The sequence below is a fragment of the Nerophis lumbriciformis genome, linkage group LG11 (assembly GCF_033978685.3).
Source record: "Nerophis lumbriciformis linkage group LG11, RoL_Nlum_v2.1, whole genome shotgun sequence".
Lineage (NCBI taxonomy): Eukaryota > Metazoa > Chordata > Actinopteri > Syngnathiformes > Syngnathidae > Nerophis > Nerophis lumbriciformis.
In genome coordinates this window covers 31,166,437-31,188,320 of record NC_084558.2, presented here as the reverse complement: position 1 = coordinate 31,188,320, position 21,884 = coordinate 31,166,437, and the positions used below count along the sequence as shown (strand labels likewise).

At 39.4% G+C, this 21,884-nt stretch overlaps 1 protein-coding gene across 1 annotated transcript; it reads right to left on the bottom strand.

The window, feature by feature from the left end:
• Window positions 1-7,488: 7,488 nt before the first annotated feature.
• On the bottom strand, window positions 7,489-20,388 carry rab42a (RAB42, member RAS oncogene family a). Its single transcript, XM_061966823.1, has 2 exons — window positions 20,077-20,388; window positions 7,489-10,261 (listed from the first exon to the last, which is right to left on the bottom strand). The coding sequence occupies exons 1-2, from the start codon at window positions 20,352-20,354 to the stop codon at window positions 9,820-9,822; spliced, it is 720 nt and encodes a 239-aa protein (XP_061822807.1). The 5' UTR covers window positions 20,355-20,388; the 3' UTR covers window positions 7,489-9,819.
• Between the last annotated feature and the right edge of the window lie 1,496 nt (window positions 20,389-21,884).

The window sequence follows — 21,884 nt, the reverse complement described above, 5'->3', positions numbered from 1 at the left end:
ATGTTTATAATGTCTATTTTCTATTTCCTGCTGGATCTACTCTCTATTTTATGCTGCTGCTGTCACATATACTGTATATACTGTAATATTGTACACGTGTTGTATATATTATATATTGTATATACATTATAGACATAGTATAATATATCTGTATATATATTATTCTGTACACATATTATGTATATATTCGTATATATGTTAGATTTTTTATCGCTATAATAGTCTATTTATACCTGCATTGTCCTTTCCATCCTTACACTTTCCATCATTGTAACTGAGCTACTGTGTTGAACAATTTCCCCTGTCGATCATTAAAGTTTGTCTAAGTCTAAGTCTAAGTATTTGTAAATATATATTTGAGATTTGAAAATTATTTATTTGTATACCACATTTGTATTTGTATTTGTATATTTATTAATATATTCATATGTATTAATATCATGTTGATATATATATATATATATAAGTTGATGTAAGACAATTGTACTTCCATACGTGCGGACTATATCAGTACAAAAGAAGCTTAAATCTTCCAGCAAAAATCAGACAGGAGCAAAAACTAACTATCAATCAATCAATCATTTAATGTTTACTTATCCATCCATCCATTTTCAACCGCTTATTCCCTTCGGGGTCGCAGGGGGTGCTGGAGCCTATCTCTGCTACAATCGGGCGGAAGGCGGTGTACACCCTGGACAAGTCACCAACTCATCGCAGAATGTTTACTTATATAGCCCTAAATCATGAGTGTCTCAAAGGGCTGCACAAGCCACAACGACATCCTCGGCTCAGATCCCACATCAGGGCAAGAAAAAACTCAACCCAATGGGATAACAATGAGAAACCTTGAGAAACTATACAACGTGATAGATCCCTACACTATATCAAAAACGATTTGTCGAGTGATATCAAGGATTATACGTCGTGACAAACATGTGCTTAAGGAATACAAATAATATCAATATAATACTTAAATGGGAAATAATAACCGTTAAAAGTATATGAAAATAACCTTTAACGAAGTGGTCACTGCAAACTTATGCATTCTTTGACTCTGCTCCCTTGGACTGAAGTGTGTGCTGCTTTTCTCGTCGTTTTGTAAAATATTGCACTCTTCCTCCCTATTTTACCTTTCCAAGGAACTCTGAAGAAACGTTTATCCTTTTCGAACGATTCGAACAATTGGTACAGCCGAAAACAACACAAGCATAAGGAATTTTTTCTTCGAGAAAGGCTAAATGGCGCCAAGTACCAATTGAAAACAGAGCTAGCTTGACCACCACGCAAATTCAATGGGCGGGCCAAGACGTCAGTAAAATCCAAGCAATACAAGCAGGAAATTATGGCTTGTTTCACATGTTTTATTTCCGGGGTTTTACAGCTGGTCGCGTAGGACAGAGTATAGTGAATGCAACAGAGGACCCTCGAGCTGTTGAATCATCCATCCATCCATTTTCTACCACTTGTCCTTTTCGGGGTCGCGGGGGGTGCTGGAGCCTATCTCAGCTGCATTCGGGCGGTAGGCGGGGTACACCCTGGACACGTCGCCACCTAATCGCAACACAGATAGACAGACAACATTCACACTCACATTCACACACTAGGGCCAATTTAGTGTTGCCAATCAACCTATCCCCAGGTGCATGTTTTTGGAGGTGGGAGGCAGTCTCCCACGCAGTCATGGGGAGAACATGCAACTCCACACAGAAAGATCCCGAGCCTAGGATTGAACCCAGGACCTTCATATTATGAGGCACATGCACTAACCCTTGTATTAACAATTTTTGGCTATTTATTTACGATTTCGAATGCACAAAAAAAGCCAAGCATATGTGTTCTTGTCTTACATAAAAATTGTGAATGACAAACACCATACCTCTTTGCAATTTTTACGTATTTCCAGTATGACTGATCTGATAACATGGTCGGAGTGCAAAAGCGTTACTACCGAGATGTCAATCTCCGAAAATAACCGAAGCTCGGTAGTTGGGCACAACTCATCGTAGTTCGCAAGCTATGTTTTCATTGAAATTGCTATTCGTGTTTAAATAACGGTGATGAAAACGAAAATGTAGGCTACCATTATTTGCGTCAATGTGAACTTCCTCACACTCATTTTAGATGGGGGGGCCACATAATGAAAAATCTACTCCCAAGTGGGCCGGACTAGTAAAATCACGGCACGATAACTTAAAAATAAAGACAACTGACAATTGTTTTCTTTGTTTAAAAATAGAACAAGCACATTCTGAAAATGTACAAATCATAATGTTGTTTTTTTTTTTTATACTTACATGTTGCGGTTAATAGTATTCTTTATTTGCCGTGATTTATACGTCAAATAAATTACATATAAATTATGTGATAATGCTCATCAGTCAACTCATTGGTGTTAATTTTCCATCTATCAAGATAAAAAAATTATATCAAAATCAAATTACAGGATGTTATTTATGTAGTTTGCTCATTTTCCTTGACTGGTGCTCTAACATGTGGTTTATTGTTTTTTTACATATGTAGCATAATCTACAAAGATACAAAGAATTGCTATTGCGACATCTAGTGGACACATTTATAACAGCGGTTTCTTTCTTTCAAAAATTTCGGCTCATTTTTATACTTGGCAAACTCATCCTGCGGGCCGGATAAAACCTGTTCGCGGGCCTAGTTTGACACCCCTGGTCTACATGCTTTCTTTATTGTCCGTTGATATACAATGTGAACTTCCTCATACTGTAATTGTCTACATGCTTACTGGTCATAAAGCACAATTAAATAAATATAATAAAAATAAAATACTTGTTGCACGAGTGACAAAGTCTACACGAGGTAAGTCTACACGAAGTAGCTCATTTTGATTATTTTGTTCAAAGACACCTTTAGAATTGTTGCGCACGCATGCTCAGTAGTGTTGGGTACCTGATTTTGATGGGTAGCGAACATCAACAGAACATCGTGTCCCGCAGAAGTCACGTGGCATGGCTAAGCAGCGGCTCCTCTCCTACATGAAGCAAGCCTCGATATGCACTTCGTGAATACTCACCTTCCATTACCCGACACACGCCTCGAAGCCTCGGCACATCTCGTCACATCACTTTAGGTACATGACTTTGTAAAATGTATTTATAGTAAGTAATATTTTTGATTCAGTAGTCTTTGATTCAGATTCAGTTTAAACATGTTTTGTTATGTTCCAAACAGACCGGTATAATATTGGAACATGTTGGGGTGAAGCTACCAGCATGCATTGCAATATTGTTAGTTTGGCACCATGAGTTACAGTGGTGTCACTGTTGTTTAAATTTGGTCTGTTCTACTGTACAGTAACAAGTTAACAGCAAATAAACAGATTTTCGTGCAATCTGGTAACCTAACGTTGGACTTAAATACATTGGGGGGAGTGGTGGATTCCAAGACGACAACTATGCAGGAATGTTTTGTAGAACCAAGCACAGTTATTCAATGGGAATGCGCAAACCAATATGCATAGCCACAACGTGGCAAGAAGAATTCCTTCCATGGAGGCATTGACTTGTCGTCCTAACGAAGCCAGCCATCTTCGACTAAGCTACCCTCGACAAGTGACCAGTGAACACATCTACAGGTGGTAGCAGGCAGCACACCTACAATCGCGCTCAACTGTATCCCACGCCCAGAACCAAAGGGGGCACCAGCACTAGCACCAGCCCGCCAAAGACCTACCTCATCAAAATGCAGTTGGCTGCCCAGTTTAATGATCGGCAGAAGAGACAGCAGTTTTGGCCTACACAATCACAATGTTTCCATGCACTCGGGTCAGATGCAAAAGAAAGGCAGCGGAAGAGTTTTTTCAAAGGAATTTTTGGAAAAAAAACCATGGAAACAAAACTTTTGAATCTCTCCACGTTCATTCAAAAGGCTTTGTGGATTGATGGAAGGAGTTTTAAATAAGAAGGAAAACACCCTTTTGTATCCAGTGGAAGGTTGCTATTGTTTCTCGACTATCTTGCCCGTTGTGTGGAAAGTTAATCAGTTGGCTTGCACAAGTGCAGCGTAAAGTGGTTTGTGTACGCTTTAGTCGCCTGTAATGTACCTGCTTCATTATCTTTCATCACATTCTTATTTTGTTCAGGAGTCCAAATTATGCCGGCATTTTACATTTCCTTAGCTAATTTCTTAAACAAATCTCAGTTTCTTTTTTTCTACCATCGATGCACTTCAAAATGTTCTGTTATTTTGGTTTGCGAAGCAAATAAACAGTCTCCTCTTCATTACAATTCTATTGAATTGTATCTGCTTCAGGGTTGCATCTGCTTTAGGGTTGTATCTCGTGCGTTGAGACTGGCGCATGCGCGATACGAAGGGCCCCCTCTGGCGGGGGAGAGATCTGGTTTCCAATCGCATAATACAGGTGTGTTAGTCCGACTTTTCAAAAACCAAACCTGATCAGATTAAGGTGTTTCCATGAGTTGTAGGAAGATTATTTAGAGATTGGACTAATTTAGTGTATTGACACGTACTGTGAGACCAAAGCCCTATACTTTCAGGGGTATAGTCTCCTTAGCCGTGATGGCATTGTACATCGCCGCTGGCAGACCCCGAGAGGCAGTAATGAAATTCTCCAGCTACTGGTTCCCCACCAGCTGCGTTCCAGAGTGCTCCAGTTTGTTCATGGCTCGGTGGGGGCAGGCCACTTTGAGGTTACTAAGACCCTTCACTGGCTCAGGTCTCGGTTGTACTGGCCAGGGTGTTGCCAGGATGTGGAGCTCTATGTACAAACCCCGTTTCCATATGAGTTGGGAAATTGTGTTAGATGTAAATATAAACGGAATACAATGATTTGCAAATCCTTTTTAACCCATATTCAATTGAATGCACTACAAGACAAGATATTTGATGTTCAAACTCATAAACTTTATTTCTTTTTTGCAAATAATAATTAACTTAGAATTTCATGGCTGCAACACGTGTTACATCACCTTTTCTTTTAACAACACTCAATAAACGATTGGGAACTGAGGAAACTAATTGTTGAAGCTTTGAAAGTGGAATTCTTTCCCATTCTTGTTTTAAGTAGAGCTTCAGTCGTTCAACAGTCCGGGGTCTCAGCTGTCGTATTTTACGCTTCATAATTCGTCACACATTTTCGATGGGAGACAGGTCTGGACTGCAGGCGGGCCAGGAAAGTACCCGCACTCTTTTTTTACAAAGCCACGCTGTTGTAACACGTGCTGAATGTGGCTTGGCATTGTCTTGCTGAAATAAGCAGGGGCGTCCATGAAAAAAACGGCGCTTAGATGGCAGCATATGTTGTTCCAAAACCTGTATGTACCTTTTAGCATTAATGGTGCCTTCACAGATGTGTAAGTTACCCATGACTTGGGCACTAATGCACCCCCATACCATCACAGATGCTAGCTTTTGAACTTTGCGTTGATAACAGTCTGGATGGTTTGCTTCCCCTTTGGTCCAGATGACACGATGTCGAATATTTCCAAAAACAATTTGAAATGTGGACTCGTCAGACCACAGAACACTTTTCCACTTTGCATCAGTCCATCTTAGAGGATCTCGGGCCCAGAGAAGCCGGCGGCGTATCTGGATGTTGTTGATAAATGGCTTTCACTTTGCATAGTAGAGCTTTAACTTGCATTTACAGATGTAGCGACAAACTGTATTTAGTGACTGTGGTTTTCTGAAGTGTTCCTGAGGCCATGTGGTGATATCCTTTAGAGATTGATGTCAGTTTTTGATACAGTGCCATCTGAGGGATCGAAGGTCACGGTCATTCAATGTTGGTTTCCGGCCATGCCGCTTAGGTGGAGTGATTTCTCCAGATTCTCTGAACCTTATGATGATATCATGGACCGTAGATGTTGAAATCCCTAAATTTCTTGCAATTGCACTTTGAGAAACGTTGTTCTTAAATTGTTTGACTATTTGCTCACGCAGTTGTGGACAAAGGGGTGTACCTCGCCCCATTCTTTCTTGTGAAAGACTGAGCATTTTTTGGGAAGCTGTTTTTATACTCAATCATGGCACCCACCTGTTCCCAATTAGCCTGCACACCTGTGGGTTGTTCCAAATAAGTGTTTGATGAGCATTCCTCAACTTTATCAGTATTTATTGCCACCTTTCCCAACTTCTTTGTCACGTGTTGCTGGCATCAAATTCTAAAGTTAATGATTATTTGCAAAAAAAAAAAGTTTATCAGTTTGAACATCAAATATGTTGTCTTTGTAGCATATTCAACTGAATATGGGCTGAAAATGATTTGCAAATCATTGTATTCCGTTTATATTTACATCTAACACAATTTCCCAACTCATATGGAAACGGGGTTTGTATATCGGTGTGACACCTGCACTGCGAAGAAGGGGCCAAACCGGCTCTCGCATGCCCCCTTACCACAGTACCAGGAAGGGGCCCCCATGGAGCGTTTCACCGTTGACATCCAGTGCCCTTTTCTGACCACTGAAAGAGGTAACCAATACATTCTGGTAGCCATGGACTATTTCACCAAATGGCTTGAAGCCTACAAGGTGCCTGACCAGAGTGCCGTCACCACCAAAGACCAGGGTTGAGCGGTTTACCTGCACCCTAGTCACCCAACTGGCTAACCTAATCAGTCTTCAGCAGCAAGACTAGGACATCTGCGGCCCCTTCCAAGGTTTCTCGTTGTTCCCATTGGGTTGAGTTTTTTCTTGCCCTGGTGTGGGATCTGAGGATGTCGTTGTGGCTTGTGCAGCCCTTTGAGACATCTGTGATTAAGGGCTGTATACAGTAAGTAAACTTTGATTGATTGATTGATACTACTGATGTGTAGTGACTAGAGATGTCCGATAATATCGGCCGATAAATGCTTTAAAATGTAATATCGGAAATTATCGGTATGGTTTTTTTTATTATCGGTATCGTTTTTTTTGTTTTTGTTTTTATTAAATCAACATAAAAAACACAAGATACACTGACAATTAGTGCACCAACCCAAAAAAAACTCCCTCCCCCATTTACACTCATTCACACAAAAGGGTTGTTTCTTTCTGTTATTAATATTCTGGTTCCTACATGATATATCAATATAGATCAATACAGTCTGCAAGGGATACAGTCCGTAAGCACACATGATTATGCGTGCTGCTGGTCCACTAATAGTACTAACCTTTAACAGTTAATTTGACTAATTTTCATTAATTACTAGTTTCAATGTAACTGTTTTTATATTGTTTTACTTTCTTTTTTATTCAAGAAAATGTTTTTAATTTATTTATCTTATTTTATTTAATTACATTTAAAAAAAAGGACCTTATCTTCACCATACCTGGTTGTCCAAATTAGGCATAATAATGTGTTAATTCCATGACTGTATATATCGGTTGATATCGGTATCGGTAATTAAGAGTTGGACAATATCGGATATCGGCAAAAAAGCCATTATCAGACATCTCTAGTAGTGACGGAAGTATTCAATTTGTAACAGCCACAGTAGAAGTAATTACAAATCATGTGTGTGTGTACTTTTGGCAATATTGTGTACATTTATTGAAAGTCGTTAAATACAATGAAATGACAAAAAAATAAGAAAAATGGTACACTTATGACAAACACAAACTTGCAGTAGTATAATACAGGGATATTCAACATGAATTCCTTATTTACTAGATTAGTTTAATCCTTTAAGACAAAGCTCAGATGTTATTTTCAGATAGCTTAGCATATATTGACAGACATTGGATTGTTTTAATCATCTTTAATTGACCAAATGTTTTTTAAGCGCATCCCCAACATCCAAAGTTTGAACACCCCTGTTGTAGTATTTTCATTCGTCCAGTTAGTTTATGATGAGCGTCATCCCGATCAATCCATCACGGGACACCATATCTACTAAAACAATATAAAACGACAGATACAGTGTGACAAACTAGTATGTATTAGCATAAAATGCACCTGTGTGAAAAGTGCGCCATAAAAACATATTTAGTACAACATTTAGAAATGTGAAATAGTAGAACTGTTCCTTTTCTACAACAGTTTTCCTTTTCAGGGTAGTAGCAGCTAGCCTGGATTTATACCAGCAGTTTTTAATATTGAGACCTGCTTGTGGAGCAATGGCAGTCTAAATTAGGTCAATAGATTAGGTACACACATTGTTTAATCATACAGAGGTGTTTACGTGCAAATAATCCCTGCATGTGTTATTATATTACATCGATCAATGCGTCGCAAATGCATGGCGTGTTCTATGTATATTTCAGAACATTTGGGCGTAATCCTAGGATGTTATTTTTCGTAAATACAAAATAAAATAAAAATATATATCCACCCCAAAAATTCAAATCAATTTGGAAACGTTGCACACGACTGTGCTTCCGAAAGCCTCGGGACACCCAGCAGTCATTGTCCCGACCCAAGATGTGGAGCTAATTAGTCATCCTCTTTTGAAGTCACATGACAATCCCTCCCAGCATTGCCAGGCGTAAACAAAAACAATCAAATAAAAAATGCTATGTTGGACAAGTTAACCTTTAAACACATTCCTTTACCAAATAAATACAAGCTGCAGTTTCTTATGTGCCTCTTTACAGCCAGCTGTTCTGCCAGTAGTGGCAGTTTTTTTTAGTTTATTTAGAGGTAAAATTGCATAATAAGATATTCAATACACGGTCTGTGGTATTGTTTTACTGTTGCAGATGGACCTGAGCACTGTCAAGTCGGGTATGTATGATCATTGTATTCAACATACGATCATTTTAACGTTGTAGTACGGTAATTTGTCATTTCAAATTTGGCAATACTGCCCCCTCCGCTTTGGCACATTAGACTTGCTAGTTGTTGTTCTTGACGTACGCTGTGGTGTTAACAGTAAAAAAAACACCGAGATATAATTAATTTGCCTTACTTTTCTCACAGTATATCTAAGTATCTATCTCTATACAGTACAGGCCAAAAGTTTGGACACACCTTCTCCTCATTCAATGCGTTTTCTTTATTTTCACAACTATTTACATTGTAGATTGTCACTGAAGGCATCAAAACTATGAATGAACACGTGGAGTTATGTACTTAACAAAAAAAAGTGGAATAACTGAAGACATGTTTTATATTCTAGTTTCTTCAAAATAGCCACCCTTTGCTTTGATTACTGCTTTGCACACTCTTGGCATTCTCTCGATGAATGTCAAGCACACCTGTGAAGTGAAAATAATTTCAGGTGACTACCTCTTCAAGCTCATTGAGAGAATGCCAAGTGTGTGCAAAAAAGTAATCAGAGCAAAGGGCGGCTATTTTGAAGAAACTAGAATATAAAACATGTTTTCAGTTATTTCACCTTTTTTTTGATAAGTACATAACTCCACATGTGTTCATTCATAGTTTTGATGCCTACAGTGACAATCTACAATGTAAATAGTCGTGAAAATAAAGAAAACGCATTGAATGAGTAAGGTGTGGCCAAACTTTTGGCCTGTACTGTACATCTATATGTATCTATGTCTAGATATAGATATCTACATGGACAGATGTAAAAATAAGTACACAAATGCCAAAAATGTTAAAGAAAAACCCTGGGATATGTGTTGTGGTGTGGAACACACTGATACTTTAAGTTGTATCAGAAACTAACCCTTCTTAAGTTGTGAAATTCTACATACTGGACCAACACCGCATGCTAGCTTGTTTTACCTCAACTTATCAGCACACAGAAAAAGAGCGTGTAGATACGTGTGAGCTGCGTCTATGGTTTTGTCGTCAGTAGAATTCACGCACAATGAAGTGGAGGTGGAAGTTGTTTTCCAAAAATCACTGGGAGACAAGATAAGCGTTTTTTTTTGTGGGAACAAGTCAGCAGTTGCAGCTCCTTTCAGCAGACGCTGGTGCTTGTTCGTCTTCATCGTTCCCTGGATAGAGGACCTTGGCAGTGAGGCCGCTCTTCACCCCATCCCAGCCATCTCGAGTGACGATGGCACCGATCTTCATCAGCTCATAGATGTCCCTGGTTAACAGCTCGAAGGCCCGGTCAACGTTACTGTTGCACTTGGCCGATGTTTCTACATAGCGAATTCCCAGCTCAGACGCCAGCTGCTCCGCTTCATCCCTCCCGACTCTGCGGTCCTTGTTCAGGTCACTCTTGTGACCAATGAGAATGTAGACCATTTGGTGGGGCAGGATGTGTTCGCTCACTTCGTGGTGCCACTCCCGTACGTGCTCGAAGGTTTTGCGACTGGTGAGGTCAAAGACCAGCAGCCCTCCCACAGAATTACGATAGTATGATGTCGTAATGGACCTGGTGGGTAAACAAATAATTACATCTTAGTTATTCCAAAAAGTGACACATCACTAAAATTCTTGGTAGGCCTGAACACAGATGTCGACCAAAGTTGTAGACCCCCGCCCTAGAGTCAGCAACCCCCGACTCTTTAGCGCCGCCTTAGTGGCTCCCTGGACCTCTTTCAGAGATGTGTGAAAATGAAAAAAGATGAAAAAAAATAATAATAATTTGTTTTAACATATTTTCTGTTGGAGAAAAAACATGACACAAACTTTCCTATTTGTTAGAAATCCCACTGTTTATATTAAACATGCTTCACTGATGGGAGCATTTTGGTGGTCCATGAACTCAACGTAGTTTGTTTACATGTACAACTTTCTCTGACGCTGCCACAGAAAGACGCCTTTTATGTCACTCTTTCTTTGTCTGATCTTGTCCACCAAACGTTTTATACTGTGCTGAATGCACAAAGGTGCACTTTGTTGATATTATTGACTTGTTGGACTGCTTATCAGGCATATTTGGTCAGTGCATGACAGCAAGCTAATCGATGCTAACATGCTATTTAGGCTAGCTGTATGTACATATTGCATCACTATGCCTTCTTTGTAAGTATATTTGACCTCATTTAATTTCATTTACTTATGTCCTCTGTGTATTAATTTATATTTGCATGTCTCATGACACATTATCTGCATGTAATATTGGCTGCATTTCTCATAGTTGTTTGTGTGCCATGTTGTTCCAGACCACAGCAAATGTTACAGAGCTTGCAAAGATTGTAATAAATCCATTTGATTGATTGATTGATTGAAACTTTTATTAGTAGATTGCACAGTATAGTATATATTCCGTACAATTGACCACTAAATGGTAACACCCGAATAAGTTTTTCAACTTGTTTAAGTCGGGGTCCAAGTAAATCAATTCATGGTAAGAAGGCAGCCTGCCGTTTCCTTAAACTTGGACACACACATCTATTCTTTTGGCCATTTTAATTTTCCTGAGGGAACTCCCCTGAAGGAATCAATAAAGTACTATCTATCTATCTATCTATCTATTCTGAGCCAGTAATTTCCAGAAGTTATCTCATCCTGTGAGAAGCCTCCAATTTACTAATGATTTCCAATGTTGCAAAAATGTGTAGAATAAAAATTAAAATACAACATTTCCGTCAACGAAGATTTGTGTCAGCCTTTGATAGTAGGCTAATACAGCTAATATAGACACTTACATCATGTGTTGCCTTCATTATAAGACTTATATAAAGCTTTTAATTTTTTGCAACTACAGACAGATTTTTTTTTTTTGTATTTTTGGTCCAATATGGGTCTTTCAACATTTTGGGTTGCCGAACCCTGGGCTTGGGCATGGTCTAGTGTGCGTCACAAAAACAAGCTCGGAAGCAAATCATTGTTAACAGCTGAATGTTAGAAAAGGAGCTGAGGAGCTAGAAATGGGCAGATACAGAGGAGGACATGCAAGAGAACCAGGTACTCTTACGGGAGATAATGCTGATCTTGAAGTACATGACAAAGGAAACTCAGAAGTTGGCAAAAAGCAGGTATTGGAGAAAAACCTGTGGATCAACGCTGAAAGGCTAGACAGTGATCCAATCAGTTCTATCAATCATTGATCATCGTTATTATTCATTAGTGGTGAGTACCAATATATGTTATCATTTAATGTGTAATAGGCGTGCATTTACTGTAATTTACGAACTATTAGATGCTACTTTTTTACACGCATTAAACCCTGTACTTTATACATTGTTTTACACAACAACAAGCTTCATATGCTGTGAATACATTAACATATACATATAAAGTACATATACGTTTAAACAAATCCAATTTTAAAACATATACCGTATTTTTCGGAGTATAAGTCACACCAGAGTATAAGTCGCACCTGCCGAAAATGCATAATAAAGAAGGAAAAAAACATATATAAATCGCACTGGAGCCCGGCCAAACTATGAAAAAAACTGCGACTTATAGTCCGAAAAATACGATACTCTAATCATATTATTTCTTATAGTTTTCCCAGTGTAGACCTGAGTTTTTCTATTCTGTACCACTATTCCATAGGGGTGGGAATCTTTGGACAGCTCACGATCTGATTACAATTCAGGGACTATGGTTCTATTATAGATCGATTATTGATACATCTTTAATGTATTTGTGACGGAGGCCAGCCAGTGGGGCTTCCCTGACATCTTAAGAGCTTGTGCTGAGTTGGCAGCTAAAACTTTTAGCTCGATGCCTAGCACTCTCACACTGTCATTCGGAGGACGCAGGATTGAGCCCAGGACAGGACGGAAGCAGGGGATGGATCAGCCGGGTTAAGTATGAAAGACTCCTCTTTTGGCGTATGCGGTAACATGTTGCATAATTTCTGGTTTTCACATGGGATTGCGCACAGATAGATGTACTTGATTTTCAGTATAGAACAAAATATTTGCGCACTGTAGCAGTCCTTGTTGTTTTAGTTTTTGTGCTTTCTAAAACTACAGAATGTCACTTGAATGACAGTTCGCTCTTGGTCACCATAAGCACACAGCTCAAGAGGTGTGTAACCATTCATATCTATGGCATACCTTGTTGTCGCACTGTGTGGATATTGTTCTCCTGATACTAGTTTCCTGATTTATTAATCTACCTGCTTAGTGAAGTGAATTATATTTATATAGCGCTTTTCTCTAGTGACTCAAAGCGCTTTACATTGTGAAACCCAATATCTAAGTAAAAATTTTAAAGGCCTACTGAAACTCACTACTACCGACCACGCAGTCTGATAGTTTATATATCAATGATGAAATCTTAACATTGCAACACATGCCAATACGGCCGGGTTAGCTTACTAAAGTGCAATTTTAAATTTCGCGCAAAATATCCTGCTGAAAACGTCTCGGTATGATGACGCCTGCGAGTGACGTCACAGATTGTAGAGGACATTTTGGGACAGCGTGGTGGCCAGCTATTAAGTCGTCTGTATTCATCGCAAAATTCCACAGTATTCTGGACATCTGTGTTGGTGAATCTTTTGCAATTTGTTCAATGAACAATGGAGACAGCAAAGAAGAAAGCTGTAGGTGGGAAGCGGTGTATTGCGGCAGGTGTTGTGCCGGATAACGCACCCCCGCCATAGAATGCATCCCCTGACTGTTGTGCCGGATAACACAGCTGGTGTGTCATTGTTTACATTCCCGAAAGATGACAATCAAGCTTTACCATTGGCCTGTGGAGCACTGGGACAACAGAGACTCTTACCAGGAGGACTTTGAGTTGGATACGCAGACACGGTACCGTGAGTACGCTTCCAAACATTTGATCGCTTGCCCGTACGTGCGTGCCGCTAAGTGCATGTCACGTACGTAACTTTGGGGACTTTGGGGAAATATATGTGCTGTATGAACTTTGGGGAGGTGAACGGTGCTTTGGGCTGTGGGATTGAGTGTGTTGTGTAGGTGTTTGAGTTGTATTGGCGGGTTATATGGATGGGAGGGGGGAGGTGTTTGTTATGCGGGATTAATTTGTGGCATATTAAATACAAGCCTGGTTGTGTTGTGGCTAATAGAGTATATATATGCATACTTGCCAACTCTCCCGGATTTTCCGGGAGACTCCCGAAATTCAGCGCCTCTCCCGAAAACCTCCCGGGACAAATTTTCTCCCGAAATTCAGGCGGAGCTGGAGGCCACGCCCCCTCCAGCTCCATGCGGACGGACCTGAGTGACGTGTTGACAGCCTGTTCACACGTCCGCTTTCCCATAATATAAACAGCTAATGATCGAGGGCGAGTTCTTGGTTTCTTAGTGGGTTTATTGTTAGGCAGTTTCATTAACGTCCTCCCAGCGCGGTAACAACACACAACAACAGCAGTCAAGTTTTCGTCTACCTACCGTAAAGCAGTTCGTCTGCCGTAAACAGCAATGTTGTGACACTTTTAAACAGGACAATACTGCCATCTACTGTACATGCATATGTGACCCACCCATAATGTGTCACATTTTTGTGTTGATTTATTTATTTTATTTTGTGGTTTGAATTCGTTTTTGGAGCTGTCATTACACATTTATCAGTATTCACATTGGTCAGCAGGGGGCAGTAGGGCGTTTCTTCCCAATTGAATGCTATCACCTGCAGACCGGAAGTGTCTTGTCATTCTGATGAGCGCGACCAGTTTGTGAACAATTGAAACGTCCTGTGTGCTTTTTCCTCCTGTATAACAGGTTAGTTTTGGTGAATCAACTCACTGAATAATATCCATGTGATCTTTATAAGTTTAAGTACACATTCTGATGGTGGAGCCTAACTCTAAAGTGTTTGTGAATTGTAGTTTGTATTTGTGAACGAATCCAGTGCACAGCTGCAGTAATCAATACAAAAAGGCGACGTGAGTGCGCAATGTTTATATAGGAACTTCTGATCCTAATTCAGACTCCCAAATTAGAGCTCCCGTTTTCTTATTGATTTTATAATGTATATTTGTATAATGTGTGTGTTCTGAAATAGTGACAGAGAATAGAACAAGGATGGACAATTCAACCCTTAACTCAACAATGAGTTGAGTGTTATGTGTGTGTATATGTGTAAATAAATGAACACTGAAATTCAAGTATTTATTTTATATATATATATATATATATATATATATATATATATATATATATATATATATATATATATATATATATACATATGTAATAAAATATATATATTGCTAGGATTCACTGAAAGTCAAGTATTTCTTATATATATATATCTTAACCACGCCCCCAACCACGCCTCCGCCCACCCCCGACCACGCCCCCGCCCCACCCCCGAAATCGGAGGTCTCAAGGTTGGCAAGTATGTATATATGTCTTGTGTTTATTTACTGTTTTAGTCATTCCCAGCTAAATATTAGGTCCCACCCGCCTCTCACAGCATCTTCCCTATCTGAATCGCTCCCACTGCCCTCTAGTCCTTCACTCTCACTTTTCTCATCCACGAATCTTTCATCCTCGCTCAAATTAATGGGCCATGATTGTAAACAATGTGCAGATGTGAGGAGCTCCACAACCTGTGACGTCACGCGCATATCGTCTTCTACTTCCGGTACAAGCAAGGCTTTTTTATCAGCGACCAAAAGTTGCAAACTTTATCGTCCATGTTCTCTATTAAATCCTTTCAGCAAAACTATGGCAATATCGCAAAATGATCAAGTATGACACATAGAATGGACCTGCTATCCCCGTTTAAATAAGAAAATCGCATTTCAGTAGGCCTTTAAACCAGTGTGGGTGGCACTGGTAGCAGGTGGGTGAAGTGTCTTGCCCAAAAACACAACGGCAATGACGAGGATGGCAGAAGCTGGAATCGAACCTGAAACCCTCAACTTGCTGGCAGCCAACTCTACCAACATAGCTTTTCCGCCCATGCTTATTACCGCCCTGCTTATTTCCTTTCTTAGCTGGTTACTCTCTGTTGTAACGCGGTCCAAGTTAGACTTCTGTTGAAGTGTACAAAACATTCATTTTATTGTTGTTTCACTACTTCACATTCAAGCAAGCTTAGCGGTTAGCATAACTTCTCCTCTCTTCCTGCTGTGTTTGTATTACTTTATTTAACATACTTAGATAATCAATATTTGTTTGTCCATCAATTCAGAATTGTCCACATCCCAATCGTGATGTATCTAAGAATTGATCATTTTTACCACCCCTAAATTCCGTGTTTTTCTTGTTTTCTTGCCACTTACTAACTTTTTTCACCCTCTGTTACAAATAATAGTTTTTTTTGTTACTTTTTAATACTGTTTCTCCAGCATCTTCCTGGACTGCCTGGTTGCTCCATCTCTAGTCTTACACCGTAATATATGCTCTTTTGCTTGACTTTAGTTCCGAGCTCTGTCTGTAATTTTTTGTTTGCACTTTCTCTTTGGCCATGAATAAATAAATGTAGTTTTGTATATCCTCAAGTTAACATGACTCTTGTGTCTGTGTTGGGCTCCAAACCTAGATTAGTGTAGCACTACTTTCCATTTGGGCTGGGAAGTCGGAATTTGCGAGTTCCTCAAGTTGGCTTTCAAAGATGGCTGCTCTAGTTGTAAACAGTAATCGAGCTACTAGTTTTTGTCACACTAAATCAGCTGTAGAAGTTGAATTGTTGGACATAGGTTAGGGATGGGCGATATGGACGAAAATCTATATTGCCAAATATATTGGAGCCTCTTGCGATAACGATATATGTCACAATATATATTTTATGATGTATAAACGATAATAGAAAAACAGAAAAAAATGTGATGATTTCAAAATGGGTTACAAAGGCTCCTAATTTAGCTGCTGATCTATGCGGTAAAATCTTGTTTCAATCCCATATTGTATCAATAATCTACCAAAACATTTACTATTAGGGGTTACCCAGCAGGCACAAGACATTAAAACAATGTTGAGAACTTGTTGAATTAGGTTGTGACGTTGAGCAAGTCAAACATAACGTTGAAACAACATGCATTTTGGTGACGTTTAATCATTGTTGTTTTCTGACATTGATGTGACCATTGAAATTTGGTCATTTCTTAATCAATATTCTACAACACAAATACAACGTGAAAACAATATGCTTTTTGACAACATTTATTCAATGTCAGGTTGTAAAGGTTTGTTTGACCATTGAAATTTGGTAATTTTCACAACCAACAACGTGGATCCAACGGTGGGCATCAAGGTTGTCTCAATTTACAAATACAACTATTTTGCAACATTGTTTTAAAGTCAGTTTTAAAGCACATGTATGTATAATCAACGTTGTAGCAATGTTTTGTGGCTGCTGGGTACTTTGTGCTGTAACACGGTTCTATTTACTCTTCTGTTAAATTGTACCAAGTACTTATTCTTCTGATGAAATCTGCGTTCAAAGAACTCCTGCTTATTAGTGATTCCCAGACCCCCAAAAAAGTCTGCGGGCTATAGAGTGTTTTCTATTCGGACTCCAGTACTCTGGAATGCCCTCCCGGTAACAGTTAGAGATGCTACCTCAGTAGAAGCATTTAAGTCCCATCTTAAAACTCATTTGTATACGTTAGCCTTTAAATAGACTCCCCATTTAGACCAGTTGATCTGCCGTCTCTTTTCTGCTCTGCCCCCCTCTCCTGCGTGGAGAGGTTATTAGGTGACCGCAGATGATTCGCTAGCTGTTCAAAGTCGGGACCCGGGGTGGACCACTCATCTGTGCATCAGTTGAGGACGTCTCTGCGTTGCTGACTTGTCTCCACTCCCCTGCTGGCCCCACTATGGACTGGACTCTCACACTATTAACTACAAACCCCGTTTCCATATGAGTTGGGAAATTGTGTTAGATGTAAATATAAATGGAATACAATGATTTGCAAATCCTTTTCAACCCATATTCAATTGAATGCACTACAAAGACAAGATATTTAAAGTTCAAACTCATAAACTTTATATATTTTTTGCAAATAATAATTAACTTAGAATTTCATGGCTGCAACACGTGCCGAAGTAGTTGGGAAAGGGCATGTTCACCACTGTGTTACATGGCCTTTCCTTTTAACAACACTCAGTAAACGTTTGGGAACTGAGGAGACACATTTTTAAGCTTCTCAGGTGGAATTCTTTCCCATTCTTGCTTGATGTACAGCTTAAGTTGTTCAACAGTCCGGGGGTCTCCGTTGTGGTATTTTAGGCTTCATAATGCGCCACACATTTTCAATGGGAGACAGGTCTGGACTACAGGCAGGCCAGTCTGGCACCCGCACTCTTTTACTATGAAGCCACGTTGATGTAACACGTGGCTTGGCATTGTCTTGCTGAAATAAGGTTTCTCATTGTTTTCCATTGGGTTGAGTTTTTTCTTGCCCTGATGTGGGATCTGAGCTGAGGATGTAGTAGCTTGTGCAGCCCTTTGAGACACTTGTGATTTAGGGCTATATAAATAACCTTTGATTGATTGATTGATTGATGTTTTGCTACTTTTCATAGGATTTGGGCGATAATACAAATTTGGTAATCGATCCAACACCAAGTAGTTACAGGGGAAGTATCAGCCATTCTGATGTTCATAATCAAATATTTTATAATTTAATGATAACATTTTTATCACAATAATTAGAAAATATCAATTAATATTCAAAGCGCAATATTAGCCTTCGTGGATGTGGCCATCTTGATTTTCGACTTCATAACTGGAATGCTCATAATTAAGCGTTGATGTCATTCCTAGCTTCGATTTCCAACTTCGGAGGTAAATGAAACGCAGCATTGGAACACTAGAAAATAAAAGTGTTTTGATAAATTTTGTACATTAAAAGCTAATTGTTTGTGCAACGAATGCTTAGCATGCTAGCCCGGTCCATGACACATCGACATATAGGCTATTCGGTGGAAATACATGCCGGTTAGCCTGTATGTCCATGTGTAATCCAACTGACTGGGCAACATATCATTTCGACAAATAAAACCTATGTGGATATGGGTAGTGTCAGTGCCTATTTCCTTCTCAATATGCTGATACGCTGAGGAAATGGGTTCCTACATAAGCACGGCTAAACGTATGGAGACAGCCAACTTACATGATAAAATCATTCCTCATTCGTGTTTGCATATTGTGGACTACATGTACCAAGTTATATGGCAATCTGAAATGTTTGAAACAGTAGTCTGCAGGTATACCTTGGTAAAATGTCTCCTCTTTAGTTTTGGGCGTACATTAGGCTGCTAAGCATGCTCTACTTATTTTCACCAGTATAACCATTGTTAGCGTTGGTTGTAGTTTGTTTTAGTCTTTGTTTTCTGATGATACTGACAATAACCATAGGGATTGCCATTTGTTGTGATATTGTACACAGGCATGACATACTTTCTCCTAAAAATAGCCTAATTTCTGTGTAAAATGTGTTGGTTAGAGATTTGTTATTAACAAAACACTTGTCTATTCACTTATTATGGTCCTAGCACCTCAACCCCTAGTATGAGGCAGGGGGAAGTTTGAAGTTCCTTGGAGTTGCCCAGTCGATCGAGCTGGATTCGGCTGCGTATCTGGCAAGCTCAATCAGGGAGAGGGGGAGGGGACTACAGAATTTTGACCGTGATTGCCGTACCATTTCTGGCCAGATTTTTCCATATGGCTCCTTTAAATACCCAAGAAGATGGGGAGGCACATTGTCACCATGTTGCGGGAAATGTGTAAAATTCAGGTAAGTGGCCATAATGTGTACCTTTTTAATATTATGTACATTAAAAACTAAAAACATTCCAAAGTACGTCAATAGATGCTAGCTACCGGAAGTAAACATCCGCATCTTAGCGTTCTAACTGACAAAATAGTGTAATATCTAATAATATATCTCATTAGTAATCGATTTAATTTGAGATAATGTCAATAAAAAACAAGTTGTGGGCCGGAGATGGCCCCCTGGGCCGCACTTTGGACACCTTTGCCTGTAAAATGCCATAAGAGCTGTCAATGACACGGCAATAAGCAAAATAAAGGAAACCATGCAAATAATAATAATCATAAAAAGGCATCGATTAAAAAGACATTGTCAGCAGGAAAAAACACGGCCAATGTGTGGCCTTGTTGTATGATGACACAATCTGCTAAACGCGACGATTGCAGTCTTGTTGTCTGCACAGTTCACACAATATGACAAATAGGCCTATATTTTTGTTTTTGTTTTTAAATAAATGGATGGATGGATGGATTAATATAAACAGTGCGTTGCTTTATTAAAACATGCACACACACATGACCGCAGTGAATGCGCGACTCCTCCAAAAGACGCCGAATGATGATTGATAAATATGCCAAAAGCTTTCCTACCGGAATCGTTCCTGGCCTGCTGTGTCCCAAAGCTGCAGCTTGATTTTCACCCCCGGTTCGATGTCAAGCGAACGGGCATAAAAATCCACGCCGACGGTGGGATCGGCGACGTCACTGTAAACGCCATCGGTGAAACGCTTCAGCAGCGACGACTTCCCCACCGTCGAATCCCCTAATAATATCATCCTAAACTGATATTGCCACAAAATATCCATTTCATGACTCAACGAGGTGCCGCCGATGTGAGGAACAAAGCCCGCCGCCGACCTTCTTCGCATGAAGACCAGCAGACGCGCTCAGCACAGCAGGTGTCCAAAGGTCGGCCGGGGGGCCATATGTACCCACGCAGATCCTTTTGTTGACCTTCGACTTATTACAAAACCACAACGTTACATTTAAAAAAATACATTATTAATGCCATGTGTTGGTAGATAATTTCAGTCATTTGTCACCAACACAAAGGGGCCTGATTTTCTAAGATCCAAATACCACGCATGAACCAGCATGTGCAAAGAATAAAATAGCATGTACTATGAGTGAGCGTGTGATTTACAAACACTGTGTGTGCATTTGAAAAGTGGTGCAGACCATAGGTGTCGTACCCTTGGGTGCTTCAGGGCCCTATCACCCACGGACAATGCGCGTGGGATTGATGGCAACTTTCAATCAATAAAATAATTTTTGAAAAATCTTGTTGTGAGTCGTGTGGAGAGTTTGGTTCGTTTTTGGTCATTAACAGTCATAAATCATGTAGTCTATAATTAACAAAAGCCTAATCAAGATTTCATTGTGCCCAATATCAAACTAATTATTAGAGATGTCCGATAATATTGGCCGATAAATGCGTTAAAATGTAATATCGGAAATGATCGGTATCGGTTTTTTATTATCAATATCGGTTTTTTTTGTTTTTGTTTTTTTATTATTAAATTAACATAAAAAACACAAGATGCACTTGAAATTAGTGCACCAATCCAAAAAACCTCCCTCCCCCATTTACACTCATTCACACAAAAGGGTTGTTTCTTTCTGTTATTAATATTCTGGTTCCTACATTATATATCAATATATATAAATACAGTCTGCAAGGGATACAGTCCGTAAGCACACATGATTGTGCGTGTTGCTGGTCCACTAATAGTACTAACGTTTAACAGTTAATTTGACTAATTTTCATTAATTACTAGTTTCTATGTAACTGTTTTACTTTATTTTTTATTCAAGAATTTTTTAAAATGTATTTATCTTATTTCATTAATTTTTTTAAAAAGTACCTTATCTTCACCATACCTGGTTATCCAAATTAGGCATTATAATGGGTTAATTCCACGACTGCATATATCGGTTGATATCGGTATCGGATGATATCGGTATCAGTAATTAAAGAGTTGGACAATATCGGAATATCGGATATTGGCAAAAAGCCATTATCGGACATCCCTACTAACTATACATTCATCTTGACTTTGAACACACTGTACCTGAGCGAATGAAGGGCATACTTAGTCAACAGCCATACATGTCACACTAAGAGTGGCAGTATGAACAATGCCAACACTGTCATAAACATGTGCCATATAATGAAACCACACTAAACAAAATTTTGGAAGAATATTTGCACCGCAACACAACATAAACACTACAGAACAAATTCCCAGAATTCCCTGTTGCACCAACTCTTCCGGGACGCTACAATATAAACAAACGCCATTGGTGGATCTTCACCTAACATCCACTGAAATGATACCAAGTACAGGAGCGTATCTAGTCGATACTACTATGATTACATCAATATTTTTTAACATCAC

What these genes read in the sequence shown, in the direction of transcription:
- rab42a (XM_061966823.1), bottom strand. Translation starts at nt 20,354, where the DNA reads ATGCGAAGAAGGTCGGCGGCGGGCTTTGTTCCTCACATCGGCGGCACC. An exon ending in GCAGGCCAGGAACGATTCCG is followed by an intron (nt 10,262 to 20,076) that starts GTAGGAAAGCTT and finishes TTTACCCACCAG; the next exon opens with GTCCATTACGACATCATACT.